Raw genomic sequence first — 13,636 nt, 5'->3', positions numbered from 1 at the left:
AGAATCAGTCAGACCGAGCGCCGGGAGAAGGAGGAACCTTTAATGTTTGCTTGTCGAGAACGAGGACGCCGAAGTTTGTCGAGTTATGCTGATTTACTTCACTGGGATATTTGGGCTATACATATTGAGAGGCCTAACAGAACAACAACACATTTGTAGCAAAGACAAGTGATAGTAATAATATGGTAATCTAATGTAATAATACATACAACAGTTATAGTAACTCAATGGGAAGTCATAATAACTGAAGTTAAGGTCACTAAAGGTCAAAGAGTAAAACAAGCTAGGCTACATAGCTACCCTTAAAAAAATCACTGACATACTACAATTTGGTATAGCATGGAGTAATTTATTTTCAATTTTGATATGCAAGCCAAATGTTTCTTAAATCTTTTTCAAATGTTGTCAAGGTTACAATGGTTTACAACATGATTTATCCAACTATTTTATTATACAGCAAGACATGCAAACAACAGCAGGCCAAATTGACTAAACACCACCTTATGTTTATAATAATGCAGCATATCCGTGTGCATCATTATGGTATTGACCAAACTAAGCAGAATGTGTTAATTGTGAAGGTCTATGGGCTTTTAGGGGACACACATATCAGTTTACATATCAGATTTGGGCAAAGTGGATACATTTGAAAAACAAGAACACATTTATTTCATCATACTCATGACAGGGACATTTACAGACTGTTTTTACATCTGGCTTAAACAGTATTGCACAGGTCTGTACAGGTGTAATCATATGAACCTGTGTGTTTTCTTACAAAAACACCCCCCACCATGCAGCCACATCTCTCCGCTCCTTGCCTTTCAGCTCTTCTTCCTGGCCGGAACCGGTTTATCAGTCATACCCCCGATCAGATTTCACTGTTGTCATCTTCCACTTTTCTACAAGGTAAGAGAGGATGGCAGGAGTGGCAGTTAGCATGGCGGTTTTGGAAGAAAGAAAAAAAGAGAGGGGGGGAGGGAGACAATGAGAGAGGGGGCAAGTCACATGTTAAAGTTCAGAAAGAGATTTAGAAAAAAAAACGTACTTGTTCTTCCTGGTGCACCTGGTATCTGTGAAGGCAAAGTAGGACGTGTTACTGAGGTTACACTCACAACACACAGTCGATACTTTTACTACTTCTCTGATTCTCATGTTGGAATAGCTTTGCTTTGATAGGTTTAACATGTAGACTTATTTATCTGTGAGGTGTCAGTTACTTACAAAATAAAACCATGAGTCCTCCAACAAACAACAAGCTGGCACAGACTAGCCCTCCAATTCGTAGCCTTTGATAGTCTGTTAAACAATATTGTTAGACAGGGTAAGAATTCAATTCCAAAGAATGTTTTGTATGCATCATGTAAGTGATACTCTGCACTAGTCTAGGTTATATTGGGCAGATTATAAGAAGCAGGAGATAAGAATGTCGGTACTTACTGTAAGCAAATGGATCTGCAGACCAAACACACAAGGAGGAGGAGAAACAAGAAAAGTGAAAGGAACATTAGTGACAGGACATACTTCAACTCGCTTCAAAAGATGTACAAGATTTTCACCCCTCATTCCAGTGAGCAACAGTTGGCAGCAACAACTCATAGGCCTATGTGTCAGGGTTAAATGTTGTTGTTTTTAAGCATCCATTTTGGTATGGTAACAGTTCGCTTGCTTTGAATGTGGCCATTGTTATGGCGATACAAGTGAATGTGTCTTTTATTTATTCCCAACACCAGTTTCTCAACAAACCAGTCTCAGGTGAAAGTGGAGTTTGGTCCTTACTTGCTTCGATTTCCACAAACAGCGTGAAGAGAACTGAAAGAGAATCGGACAAAAGAAATGTTAATTTGGACGATGGCGAGTTCCCCTGCCTTGCTCCAGAGTTTTTCAGAAATAAATGGTGTTACTACATTGGTAAGCTTTTCAAACAAGCCAACTTTTCAATGCTTATATTTTTCCTTGAATAGAAACATAGACTTTGGCATTGTATTTACCTGCTATAACAGCCACAATAGTGAGGTGTCCCATCTTTAACACAACTAAGAGTCAGATAGAAAAAGATAAAGACATGGAGAAGAAAAAAGGACATGATCGTGAGAGACAATAAAAGAAACAAATTCCCCGACACTTTCCCTTTGTTTCTCACACAGACTAACACACACACACACACACACACACACACACACACACACACACACACACACACACACACACACACACACACACACACACACACACACACACACACACACACACACACACACACACACTTCCCCCTCTCCCCGGGAAGAGAATGTCCTTGTTGTGTGAGAGGTCAGTGTCTCGTCAGCAGGGATGCATTCTGGGTGTTTTGAGAGTAAACAGAGGATCATTTTTTGTCTTGTGGTGAAACCCAGCAGGTTTCCTGACAATTTTCCATCAAACTCCAGAAAAAGCTAATCCAATCAGGCCAAACACTGTCATGTGCTTTACAGAGGAGATTTGAACCTGTGGTTTTTCTGTCTCTCACTTTTCAACCTCATATGAGCAGCTATAACTGACTTTATAGAGTTGATAGACAGATATATTAAACAAATCATAAAGATTAACATTCTGTTCTTTTGGGGGTTTTTATTTATTAAAAACATACTTAGATAGAATTAGGTTGAGCTACTGTATAATCCTTTTTATGTCAGTTCCTTATTCAGAAAAGTTGTTCAGACATCTTATTTAAATAATTGAATTGTAAGTGCAACAGGACTTTTCATTGACCTTACTATAACCTTGACTGATCTTGGACACCCATGAGGTTGGATTCACCGCATTTTGGAAATCAGTGCTTTTCCTCTCTGTTTGCTTATTTTCTTTCTCTCTGAATAAATGATGTGTTTTTAAACATCCTGGTTTGTTATATCACAGTGAACTCAGCAACAGATAAAACATGCTTCATGCTTTTTACACGCTTGCATGTTGTTCTTGCAGATATATAAAGTTTGCACCAGATTTTCAGGAAATGAAAATGAAGTCAATACACAAAACTCCTTATCATGTCCTTAGGCCTCCATCTATTAATGTTATTGCCGCTATCAGTTTAGCATGACATTAGCCAAGGTCAAACTATGCACAGACCTCTGTCTTCAAGATCCCATGTTTTAAAATGCGTCCAACTTTCAGAAGACACAGCCGCAACCGACGTAACAAACTATCTGCCTTGGTTTAAAGTTATTTTAAAAGGTTTTTCCTTCCCTTCTTATTGATGTTCAGCCAACATCCCCTGCATTCATTACTATTTTGTGAACAGAGTCACTGCAGTGCTGGGCTTTTCAAACATCATAATTCTATTTGAAAACAATTGTTGTTTCTTTAAAGATGGCAAAAAGGCTGCAGAAATCCACCCATACATCATTGTAGGGCATTTTATACACAGTCATATATGACACGCAGCAGTCAATTTACAATTAGCAATAAACAATTCATGTTAATCTCAAGCATGTTCGCTACAAAATGTGTAATATATCCTATCCAAATCTCTAAAGCAAAAATTCATATCAGTAAACTACTGAAATTCCTGGTACTATCTTTGCTTGTTCAAAACACTCTGTTCTCACACTAAAATAAAACATTGAACATAATTGATAATTACTTGAGAACCCCTTAATATATACTTTTATGTCAAAAGGTGACCTTGACCCCTAACCCTGACTCCCATGCTGCCTTGCTCCATCATTCCTTGGCTTACCTGAGCTGACGGTTCAGGAGCAGAGGAGTGCGTGTGAAGGTTCCAAGACACTGGCCGGTCAAAAATGTGTACTTTCTAATTTACCTGAATATGAAGCGGCTGCTCCTCCTCTTTGTTTGGGATATAAACGTTAGTGTGTGCAGCGCGTCCAGTGTGATGGTGCGTTTATGTACAAATAGGAAGCCAGTGGCAATGTTATTCCATAAACATCAGCGTGTGCATGATGGAGTGAAAGCCATTATTAACTTGTTTCAGTGTACATTTTACTTACACTCTACAAGACAAGGCAAGTTTATTAACATTGTATATTTCATACACAGAGGCAGCTTGTGGTGCTTGAGATTAATGAAGTCAAATATATATATATATTAATGTTGTACATAAAGAAGAAGGAAAAGTTAGACATTAACAAAAAGTGTTATGCCTTGAAAAAAATGGGCTGAATTCAAATCTGAATTATTTTTGACATTATCTCCAACACTTTGATTCTAAAACTGGGACTGCAAACATTAAATCCAATCCACGTAGCCAGTGATCCACCAGCAATATTGCCTTCACACATCACATGAATCACAAACTCTTGACTACAACTTGTTTAAACAACATAGCAAATGTAGCAGAAATTAAAAGTGAATAAGGGAAATATGAAGAGAGGGACAACTATGATATAATAAGAACAAATCATCACAACTGCACAGATTAAAGATACATTTATTCCTATTCAAATGTAATCTTACATTTGAGTTGGGGCAAAAACAAGGCGAGTGAGTGTGTGTGTGTGTGTGTGTGTGTGTGTGTGTGTGTGTGTGTGTGTGTGTGTGTGTGTGTGTGTGTGTGTGTGTGTGTGTGTGTTTGTGTGTGCATGTACAGTGCATTATGTGTTCCCTGACTCTGTAGATATCTATTTACCTCATTGCTCCTCTCTATGTGGAGTAGATTGTGCTGTGTTGGTCTCATGGTTGTCCGACATTTTCTTTCTTTAATAACCATTGGCAGGAAGTAGGGATTTTCATACTGACTTCATTATGATAGGTTAGAGCAGCGGTTTTCAAAGTGTGAGGCGCACCTCCCCTAGGGGGCGCCAGAGAGCTTCAGAGGAGGCGCAGCGTGAGAAGAAAATAACGAGAAACAGTGAAATCTAGCTTGTTAACTTCAGCTAACTTTATCCGAGCGGCAACATGGATCGATTTTTAATGAAGTTACCTAAAGTGAAAGAGGAGACAGCGTCTGGCAGAAAACGTCAGCTTGGTTTTGAAATAAAGTTGTTGCTCATTGGACATTTATGAGAGAAAATTCCTAATGTCCGAGTGCAAGTGAATGCAGCACAAGACGCGAGCCTATAGGCGCATTCACACCGAAGTAGGCCTACTTATCCCACAAAGGTTCATGAGAACTTAGTTCATGAGAACTCTTTTGTCGCGTTCACACCAAAAAGAGCCGGTACTAAAATTAGTTCATGACAATAGCCGCATTCACACCGCAGGACTTTCCCTGGTACTTTGGTTCTTTAGTTCCGTTAGTACCAATAATGTTGCGTTCACACCGCCGGGACTACTCAGTGCCGGGAACTCTTTTGGCCATTTTCAGTCCCTGCTAGAGAGGTGGTACGAATCTGGTGATAAAAGAGTGCCAATTTCTATTCTATTTCTATTGGCTGGGCGAATTGCAAACCACGCCCCGTTAGACTCTGAATTTTTTTTGTTAGGCAGCCATTTTTTTCCTCGCTACAAAACCACATCCACACCTGAGCGAGTCGTTTTTTTGTACTTTAAAGCAGTTATGACCACACGTAGGCCTACTACAACACCGGAGCGGTGGAATGATGAGGAAGTGTCGGCGCTTCTGGCAATTTACTCCGAGGACGGGATGCAGCAGCTTCTACAGAAAGCAGTTCCCAACTCCAAAGGTTTTGAGCGATGTTCGCAAAAGCTACTTGTATTGAGCTGGGAATCGTGCACAGTGCACACGGATGCCGGGTAAAAATAAAGAAACTCAGGCAGGACTATACAAAAATTAAAGACCACAATAATAAGAGTGGTAACGATTTTCTATTGTTATTATATATATATATATATATATATATATATATATATATATATATATTGCCACTGTTTTTTAATACTGACACCTTACTTGCACTAAGGTGTGTCTGCTGCTATATTGCCACTGTTACATTGTTTTGAAACTACTTACACTTTATTTTACATTTCACACTTTTATTTAACTTCAATTTACATGCATACGACACAGCTGGAACAGCGTGATGCCGTTATTGTTATGTCTTGACTGTGCAATAAAACAAACAAACTGGCGAAGCTTTATTTATTGTGTCCCACCCATAGACTGTATATATAAATACCCACCCCAAATTTGAAGAATAGAAGAATGTGAGAGCAGACAGGTGTCGGTGGTTGAATTTATCTACAATGTTGCAACCTTGTGCAGCAATGGCAGGGGCAGAAACACAAGTCTTACACACATAAACACAAGTAATTTATCATGTCATTTGTTTTAGATAAATAAGGGGAAAAACACCAAACAAGGGTTAATGTCCTTTTCCAAAATCAGCCTGAGGGGGTAATATATAATAAATACATAAAGATAAAGTCCATTGTTATAATGGGGTATTTTATTTGTAAATGACCCTTATTACCCTTATGAACTCCATCATGTCTGAGGTCGGAAAGTAAACAAATCGGTTTTTTTTGGTACTCGCCGTGAAGTGGTTTTGCGGCCTGCCGTAAACCCAGAGAAGAAGAAGACGAAGTGACGTCAGCGTAATCTTGCCTCAGGGAAAGTACTGCGGTGTGAATGCGATTGGCACTAGCCCCCTGGCGGATTCCGTCCCGTGGTACTTTAGTGCCGGCACTAAAGTACGGCAAGTCCTGCGGTGTGAAAGCGGCTAATGAGAACCTTTTCACCCCCTTTTCCGTCCCTGCTAGAGAGCAGGGACTTTCGTGGGAGAAAAAGGTTCCTATTTCTGATTGGCTGGGCGGATTGCAAACCACGCGCCGTAAAACTCCCAAAAAGTTTTGTGAAGCCGCCATTTTATTATCCTCGCATTAGCATTATTAGCATTAGCATTAGCCCAGCGCAGAAACGCAGAGAGACTAACTTATGGCAACACAAAATAAAACATGGGAGCGGTGGAGATGAGGAGGTGTCGGCGTTCTGGCGATTTACTCTGAAGCCAGTCCCCAACTCCGGGGACTTCCGGCCGGGGACTTTGGGCGGCAGTATACGCCGTGAAGTGGTTTGCGGCCTGCCAGTAAAGTAAACCCAAAGCAGAAGAAAAAGAAGAAGTGACGTCAGCGGCTTCATTTGCCTAATCCTCCCCCAGGGACTTATTCCGGTGTGAACGCGATCTGTACTTAGTTCATGAGAACTAAAGAGTTATCATGAACCTTTGTGGGAAAAGTACTGCGGTGTGAATGCGCCTCTTGTAACCCCTCCCTCCCTGGCGCGAGCGAGGAAATTTGATTTGCGGCGATTTCATTTGAACGGGACGGCGCATCCGGACCCAAGTACACGGAAGGAATGAGGTCTTTGCGGTCTACAATGACAGAGAAGAGACTGTCAAGTTTGGCTGTACTCAGCATTGAATCAAAACGCACTAAAGTTGTTGATCTTAATACGTTTGTGAGGCGTTTTGCTGAACAACATGGTAATCGCCGCATTCAGCTGTTATATGCATGCCAACTTGATGCTCTGCTCACGGATGACTCGATGAGCATACAAAACGGTTAAGATGATGACCTTACGTGTGTAAATATATTTTGTCTTTGTGTGGGTCTGCCCCCAAAAAACAGTTTTAAGTCCTGAGAAAGTCAAATAAGACGGTGTGTAAAACTACACTGCCCAGCCAAAAAAAAGTAACCACTTTGATTTAACTAGGCCAGTAGGTAAGTGCATTCCACTGGATAATAATACCCCTGCATTATAGCAACAACAGCAATAATAATTGGGAGGGGGGGCGCGGCTGTTCTTATGTTCTCTGAGAGGAGGCTCACCTTCCCACACTTTGAAAACCCCTGGGTTAGAGCAAAATACTTTTCTATTGCCACTTTAACTTAACCAAGGAATTATTAAAATGTACAACGATAATTAATAGCATGTACGAGCACCACACATCCCATATTTTACATTGGTTGTAATTTGTACAAGGTATAAGCGTGATACTATGATACTAGGTTTACTACATCATAGTATCACGCCAGTATCACGCTTATCCCCTGGCTTTATACTAAGCCAGGGGATAGGGTTATTATTCATAATAACCCTATCCCCTGGCTTTATACTAAGCCAGGGGATAGGGTTATTATTCATAATAACCCTCAGAATTTCTCTGATGGAAGTTATAAATAAAAAGTATATTTTCTCAGATTAAAGTGGTACATCTTAAAAGAAAAAAACACAATTCATGAGAAAATATCGTGATAAAATCTGAGATTATAAAGTTAATACATTTTGTGGAAAAAAATCTGAAATGCTCTGAGGAAAAAAGTTGTTTTAATAGAAAACAATTATGTAGATGTGTGTTTTTTAATGGCTTCACTCTGCAAGATCAGATACACCTCCTCACAGCATACAAGCCGTAATACGCCATCTAAGATTTGTTGGTGTTACCCCTGCAGTGTAAACGAAGCATGTGTGCAGAAATATGTGAGCGCATGCATGTGTCACAGTGGTGATCTGTGACTATTTATACCTTATCCTGTCACACGCTGACAAAGCCAAGGCATGCATCGGCCTTTCAACATATGACAATACTGCGTGGACAGAGGCGCAGACACAGAGAGACTGCAGTTAAAGGTGTATGGTCGAAAGTGTGTGTGCCTGTAAGTGATAATGCAACCATTTGACAGCAGATAGAGTGGCAACTGGTGATGACAATACAGAGAGAGGGAATGGAGATAAGATTCACACATTTTCACATTAGCTTGCATAACTTGCATGGCACAAATCTTCTTATTATATCCCACACAATTGAAAGACTGAACTCTACACGGTTTAGCTTTGTTGTTTCTGGTGTCTGTCATCTAGCATTGTGAATATGAGGTTAAATAAAGGCCTCTGTGTTCCATGTCAATAGCTCTGATAGAGGAGCGAGAGAATATACATAAGAAATACTCTGTGTGGTGTTTCTTTCAGTATATTTAAGACTTCAAGGTTGGTGGTGTAAATTACAATTTCATTTTCCTCAGCAACGAATCACTTCCAATATGGCAACCTTATCAGGAACAGCGCAACTTTAGGGAAAGTACCCCGACTTTATATAACATTACATAGTATATAAAACTTTGAATGTAAAAGAAAAACCATATTAGCTTTACAAAGAAACTTAAAGTTCACTTGTGACCAAATTAGCTTTTTGTTGGGGATTTGCAGGGGAATAAATATAGCAGTGTTGACAGAACAGAACTCCAGTTGGTATTGGTGTTTGACAGAAATGGAGGATCAGATCGATGCAACAGAGTGAGAAACAAGATCAGGTAATCTGGTTCTGTCTCAATGATCCTACATGGATGTGTGGAGAATAGAGGTTGGTTGTAGGTCAATTAAAAAGATTGTAAATGTTTTATTGCTAAATCCAGGTAGTATGAACAGCTGTTAAAATGCAACTTAAATTGTAATAGTTTAACCTTAATGTCCTCAGTTATTGATACATACTTAGTTAAAGTGATTCATTGTCAGTTAAAGGTCATCTTGAGAACACACACTGAACAATGTAGGTTATCAGTGGACACACACACACACCCACCCACACCCACACACAAATGGTGACAGATGCCTCTCTGTTATGGTGGTATTTGGAATGTTTGTCCATAAACAGTAAAACTAAAGGTCTTACAACAGGTTAGCTTACATAGCAGAAGGTGACATCAGTCAGTCAGCAGATAAGAGAGAGCTTCACTTAGGTCTGAAAAGATCTTATGGGAACCACATTTTAAAAATTGACTTATTTTAAAAGTACTATTTAGAAACTTTCTCGGGGTGATTTGTTTACCTAGACGTTTTACAAGTTATAGGCCTTTTTCTCGAGACTTAACCCAACTATCTCCTTATTGTCTCACATTTTGTCAGGGAAATACCAAATGAAGCCAATCATACTTTAAACTGATAAATGAAGGTTTCGTATTCAGTAATAGAGAACATGAAGAATCCTACAGCAGAATCTGACAGGCAACCTATCATGAGTGAACCGAGGTGTAGCTGAGCAGCTGAGTCAACACGTTGCTCCATACCGCCTCAACGAAAAGACCAGGCAGAATGCTCTCCTGCTGTGTGTGTGTCTGTGTGAGTGTGTGTTAGAGTGTGTGTGTCTATTGTCTCTAGCTGCTCGTAATCAGGTGTCACAACATGCAGAAGACTGCAGTCAAGAGCAGAAAAATACCAGTTGTCATGTTACATTATTCAGTGATCATTTAATTAGATTGTAATATAAAGTAGAGAATGTCTTAGTGAGCTGCTGTGTTTGATAAGTGATATTGTATTTGGTATGTTGGGGTGTTTTCAAAACCATGAACCATGTTTGAGTTCCTGGTGAAGTTTCCCCTGTAAAGATCAGCATAGGTTTTTAAGTACAAATGGGGGGGGGGGGTAATTTACTCCACATATTTTAATGAAAGTTAGAGTATAGTTGGTGTTACTTTGTGCCATGTATTACCACTGCATAAAAGCAACAGGATTAATGGCAGCAACACCAAAAGACTGTTAGGGTCTGGTTCCTGACATGTAAGGAGTTCACCACCAGAGGGAAGCAACACATATTACAGTGATGATCATGTGGTCACAATAACATCACTGCTTCATCTGTCACTCTGTTTGGCTTCTCTTCCACATGGTGTTTCACATTACAGTTATAGTCTACTAAACATGTGCCCATGCAAAATTGTTAAAACAGCAACAGTCTAAAATCCTCTTGAAGCAGCACAGTTTTGGTGATAACAAGAAGGACTGCTCGGTACTGTTTATCTGTATTATTGTGTTGCACTGTTGGAGAAGCCTATGACCTAACATTTTCATCGACATAACTACTCTGTAGCTATGTTCGTATGACAAATAAAGAACCTTGAACCTTGGTACTAAAGATGAAAAAAAAAGTTAGACTTAGACTTGTTTGTCTTGTGTCGTGTGAAACCAAAAGTCTATTGAATTATAAATGTTTACTACTTAACTTAATAAAGTAACATATTACGTAATGCAATATTTTAACCCATACGCTTGTGTCTTTTTTAACCTGCCAATACACTGTAGTTTGAATTCACAGCATTCACCATGTGTATGCAACTGCAACCCAAAATACTTTAGTATACTTTAGCTGAATCACAGCTGGAGCACAGGGTCAATAGGCAACAAGAAGATGAGAACAAGCATAGAACAAAATAATATTTCAGTGATGTCATCATAAATACTTCAGAAAACATGAAAGGCAGAGTAGAGGACACAAACATCATCAACTTTATGCAAAGACAATAACAACAAAGCGTGAAGACTTCCGCATTCAAATATATGAAAACACTCATCGTCACAGCCAGTTGTATTAACTTACTAAATCCCAAATCAGTTTTATTGACTAATTTGACAAACTAAAGTGCAACAAGTTCTGACAACAACAGAAAATTGTGTTTTTTGTGTTTGGTATGAATATCAGTTGTTTTATTTCTCTCTGTTATCTGTAAAGTGAGTGCTTCCCTCAAGCGGACAGTATGTGAAAGAGCAGCTGACTAACCTGCACAGCTGGGACCCTCATCTGTAAGAATTTTACATTTCATATTTTGTTGGAATAGAGCTGTAAAGAATGTGTACCAGCACAAAGAGCAGCTATACAGACAATCACTCACGTATAATCAACACTTTCAAAAGGTGTCTGTGAAACCTAACTGCTGCGTAAAGCTGCTTAACATGCAGAGACACTTAATATTTCATGTTTCTTATTTTGACACTTAATATTTCATTATTCTGCCTATTTTATCAGTGGAAGATAAATTGAAAGATAAGATTACTTTGTTTATTAATGTGGATTTTATCCAACAATAATGTGTAATAAAAATATTCATGGAGAAAAGACTGCTCATCAAATATCTACAGTTTGACTATTCACTCTACACACACATTCTTTAGACACAATACAAAATGTTTTAATATGATTTAAACGGTAGGTATTGTAAAGGCAGTGCACAGACCTTAAAAAAAAGTATGTGTTTAAAGTGCTTGTGTATAATGCATGCAAGGTCCAATTTAAGAGGACATAACAAGAAAGTGAAGTTATCAGGGGAAAAACTAGATCCAAAATGTCACCATCATCTCCAGACTTGGGATAATTCATGCGTTCACTACACTTAGATTGCTTAAAGGTTAGGAAAGATGTCCCTTTACTGTACATGAAAAAGCAATGGCTTCATCTATTCCTTTGTTACTATTGTGTTCATATCATCTTCTGGTTGACTTCCCCCTGAAAGCACAAAGACATCACAGATTACTAAATAATTAGCAGTTTGCAATCAATGCATTCAGCAGTGACTTTGGGCAGTGTACTTACTGAACCACGTCTGGAGGGTCTCAGATCTCCGCAGCATGAGGTACGACAAACCAAACACCAACAGGATGCCGAAGAAGCCCCCAATGACACAGCCAATGAGAATGAAGTAGCTGCGACCGTCATCTATAGAGTGAATTTATCACAGATTGATTTGGTGGAGAAAGACTAAATGCACAGAGCAACTTGTGCAGACATTATTAAAAGTAAGAAACTTTAAGCTTAAAAATGAAGAAATGTCCATTCAGAAAAACTATTCCATGATGCATTTCTAAAAACATTAACATAACCTGTCTGGATTGCTTACAAGTTGAGAGCATATCGGAAAACCTCAATAATAATTGTTACTTTTTGTATTTTTTCCATACAGAACAATAAATAATTTCCAACAACAACATGGACACAAGAGATTGTGAACCGGCTCTTACTTAACATGTACACACGTTGTCTTTGTGTTTAGAAATTCACCTAGCTATCTGATTGAAGGTGTATGAACTGTGTTTGCCAGAAGAGTGCCTCAGACCTTCTTTTATGATAAACCTGCTGAAATAATATAGATATCAAATTGCAATAGTAGTATATTCACCATAAACTTGCAGGACAGCAGCAGGTGCAGCAGGATTGTTTGGCTGCTGACACACAACTCTTGTGCCGTTGTCTGAGTAAGAGGTTCCCTTGAGCGTCCACACAGCCAATGACTCGCCTTTCTTCGAACCACAACTTCCATACAGAGCCTGATGAGAGAGACAGGGAGGAGGGTGGAGAGAAGTTCAGGGAAGAAAGAATTGAGATGCAAAACGATGTGAACGGCTAAATAGACTGTTGAGTGAACCCTTATGTTGCTTCTTACTGTGGCAGTATGATGGTGCTACTGAGGGGAATAAGTGGAGAAGAAAGTGAGGATAGGAGGAAGCATTAGATGAGGCCTCACCTGGGGGATATCTTCTACGTGGCCAGAGGGGCATGTGAGACTGTAGTTGCCGTGACTCCCATAGAAGGTGAAGGTGAAGGTCGGAGAAGCTCTGGGAACTCCACAGCTAAACACTGCAGGATCTCCCACAGCCACGGTGAGGTCCGCTGGGTGTGTGAGGTATCTGAGAGCTGCTGGGTTCGGTGCTGAAGTGGTGGTGGTGGTGGTGGGGGATTTGGGGGTGGAGTTTTCAGCTGAAACAGTTATTTAGAGTTGAAAATGGGTATGACAATGAGGAAAGTACAAAAAGTGCAGTCAGCTTTAAAGTACAATTAGTTTGGACTACTATATTCTAACTTCATCCACAGTTTTTTACGTCATCAAAAACGTGTTAAACCAGTTCAGTAACCAAACACTCTTACCTAGAAAAGTGCTCTCAAAACTCACAAACAGACAAGAGTTCAATAACTGC

At 39.4% G+C, this 13,636-nt stretch overlaps 1 protein-coding gene across 2 annotated transcripts in view; it reads right to left on the bottom strand.

The window, feature by feature from the left end:
* Positions 1–328: 328 nt before the first annotated feature.
* The window catches only part of LOC117540823, a 15,195-nt gene continuing 1,887 nt past the window's right edge, over positions 329–13,636 (bottom strand). Inside the window, exons 3-11 of one of the 2 annotated variants that reach the window (XM_034207691.1) lie at positions 13,186–13,418; positions 12,841–12,988; positions 12,258–12,380; positions 1,992–2,036; positions 1,747–1,812; positions 1,441–1,455; positions 1,225–1,299; positions 1,049–1,073; positions 329–902 (exon numbers count right to left, since the gene is read on the bottom strand). In XM_034207691.1, the coding sequence (XP_034063582.1) occupies positions 872–902; positions 1,049–1,073; positions 1,225–1,299; positions 1,441–1,455; positions 1,747–1,812; positions 1,992–2,036; positions 12,258–12,380; positions 12,841–12,988; positions 13,186–13,418 (761 nt within the window). In that variant the 3' untranslated portion in view covers positions 329–871. The remainder of the gene's footprint in view (positions 903–1,048; positions 1,074–1,224; positions 1,300–1,440; positions 1,456–1,746; positions 1,813–1,991; positions 2,037–12,257; positions 12,381–12,840; positions 12,989–13,185; positions 13,419–13,636) is intronic. The other variant, XM_034207692.1, reaches the window with a different exon arrangement.

Source organism: Gymnodraco acuticeps, unplaced genomic scaffold, assembly GCF_902827175.1.
Source record: "Gymnodraco acuticeps unplaced genomic scaffold, fGymAcu1.1, whole genome shotgun sequence".
Classification (NCBI taxonomy): Eukaryota; Metazoa; Chordata; class Actinopteri; order Perciformes; family Bathydraconidae; genus Gymnodraco; species Gymnodraco acuticeps.
The sequence above is the reverse complement of the archived record's forward strand: the minus strand, read 5'-3'. Positions and strand labels throughout refer to the sequence as shown.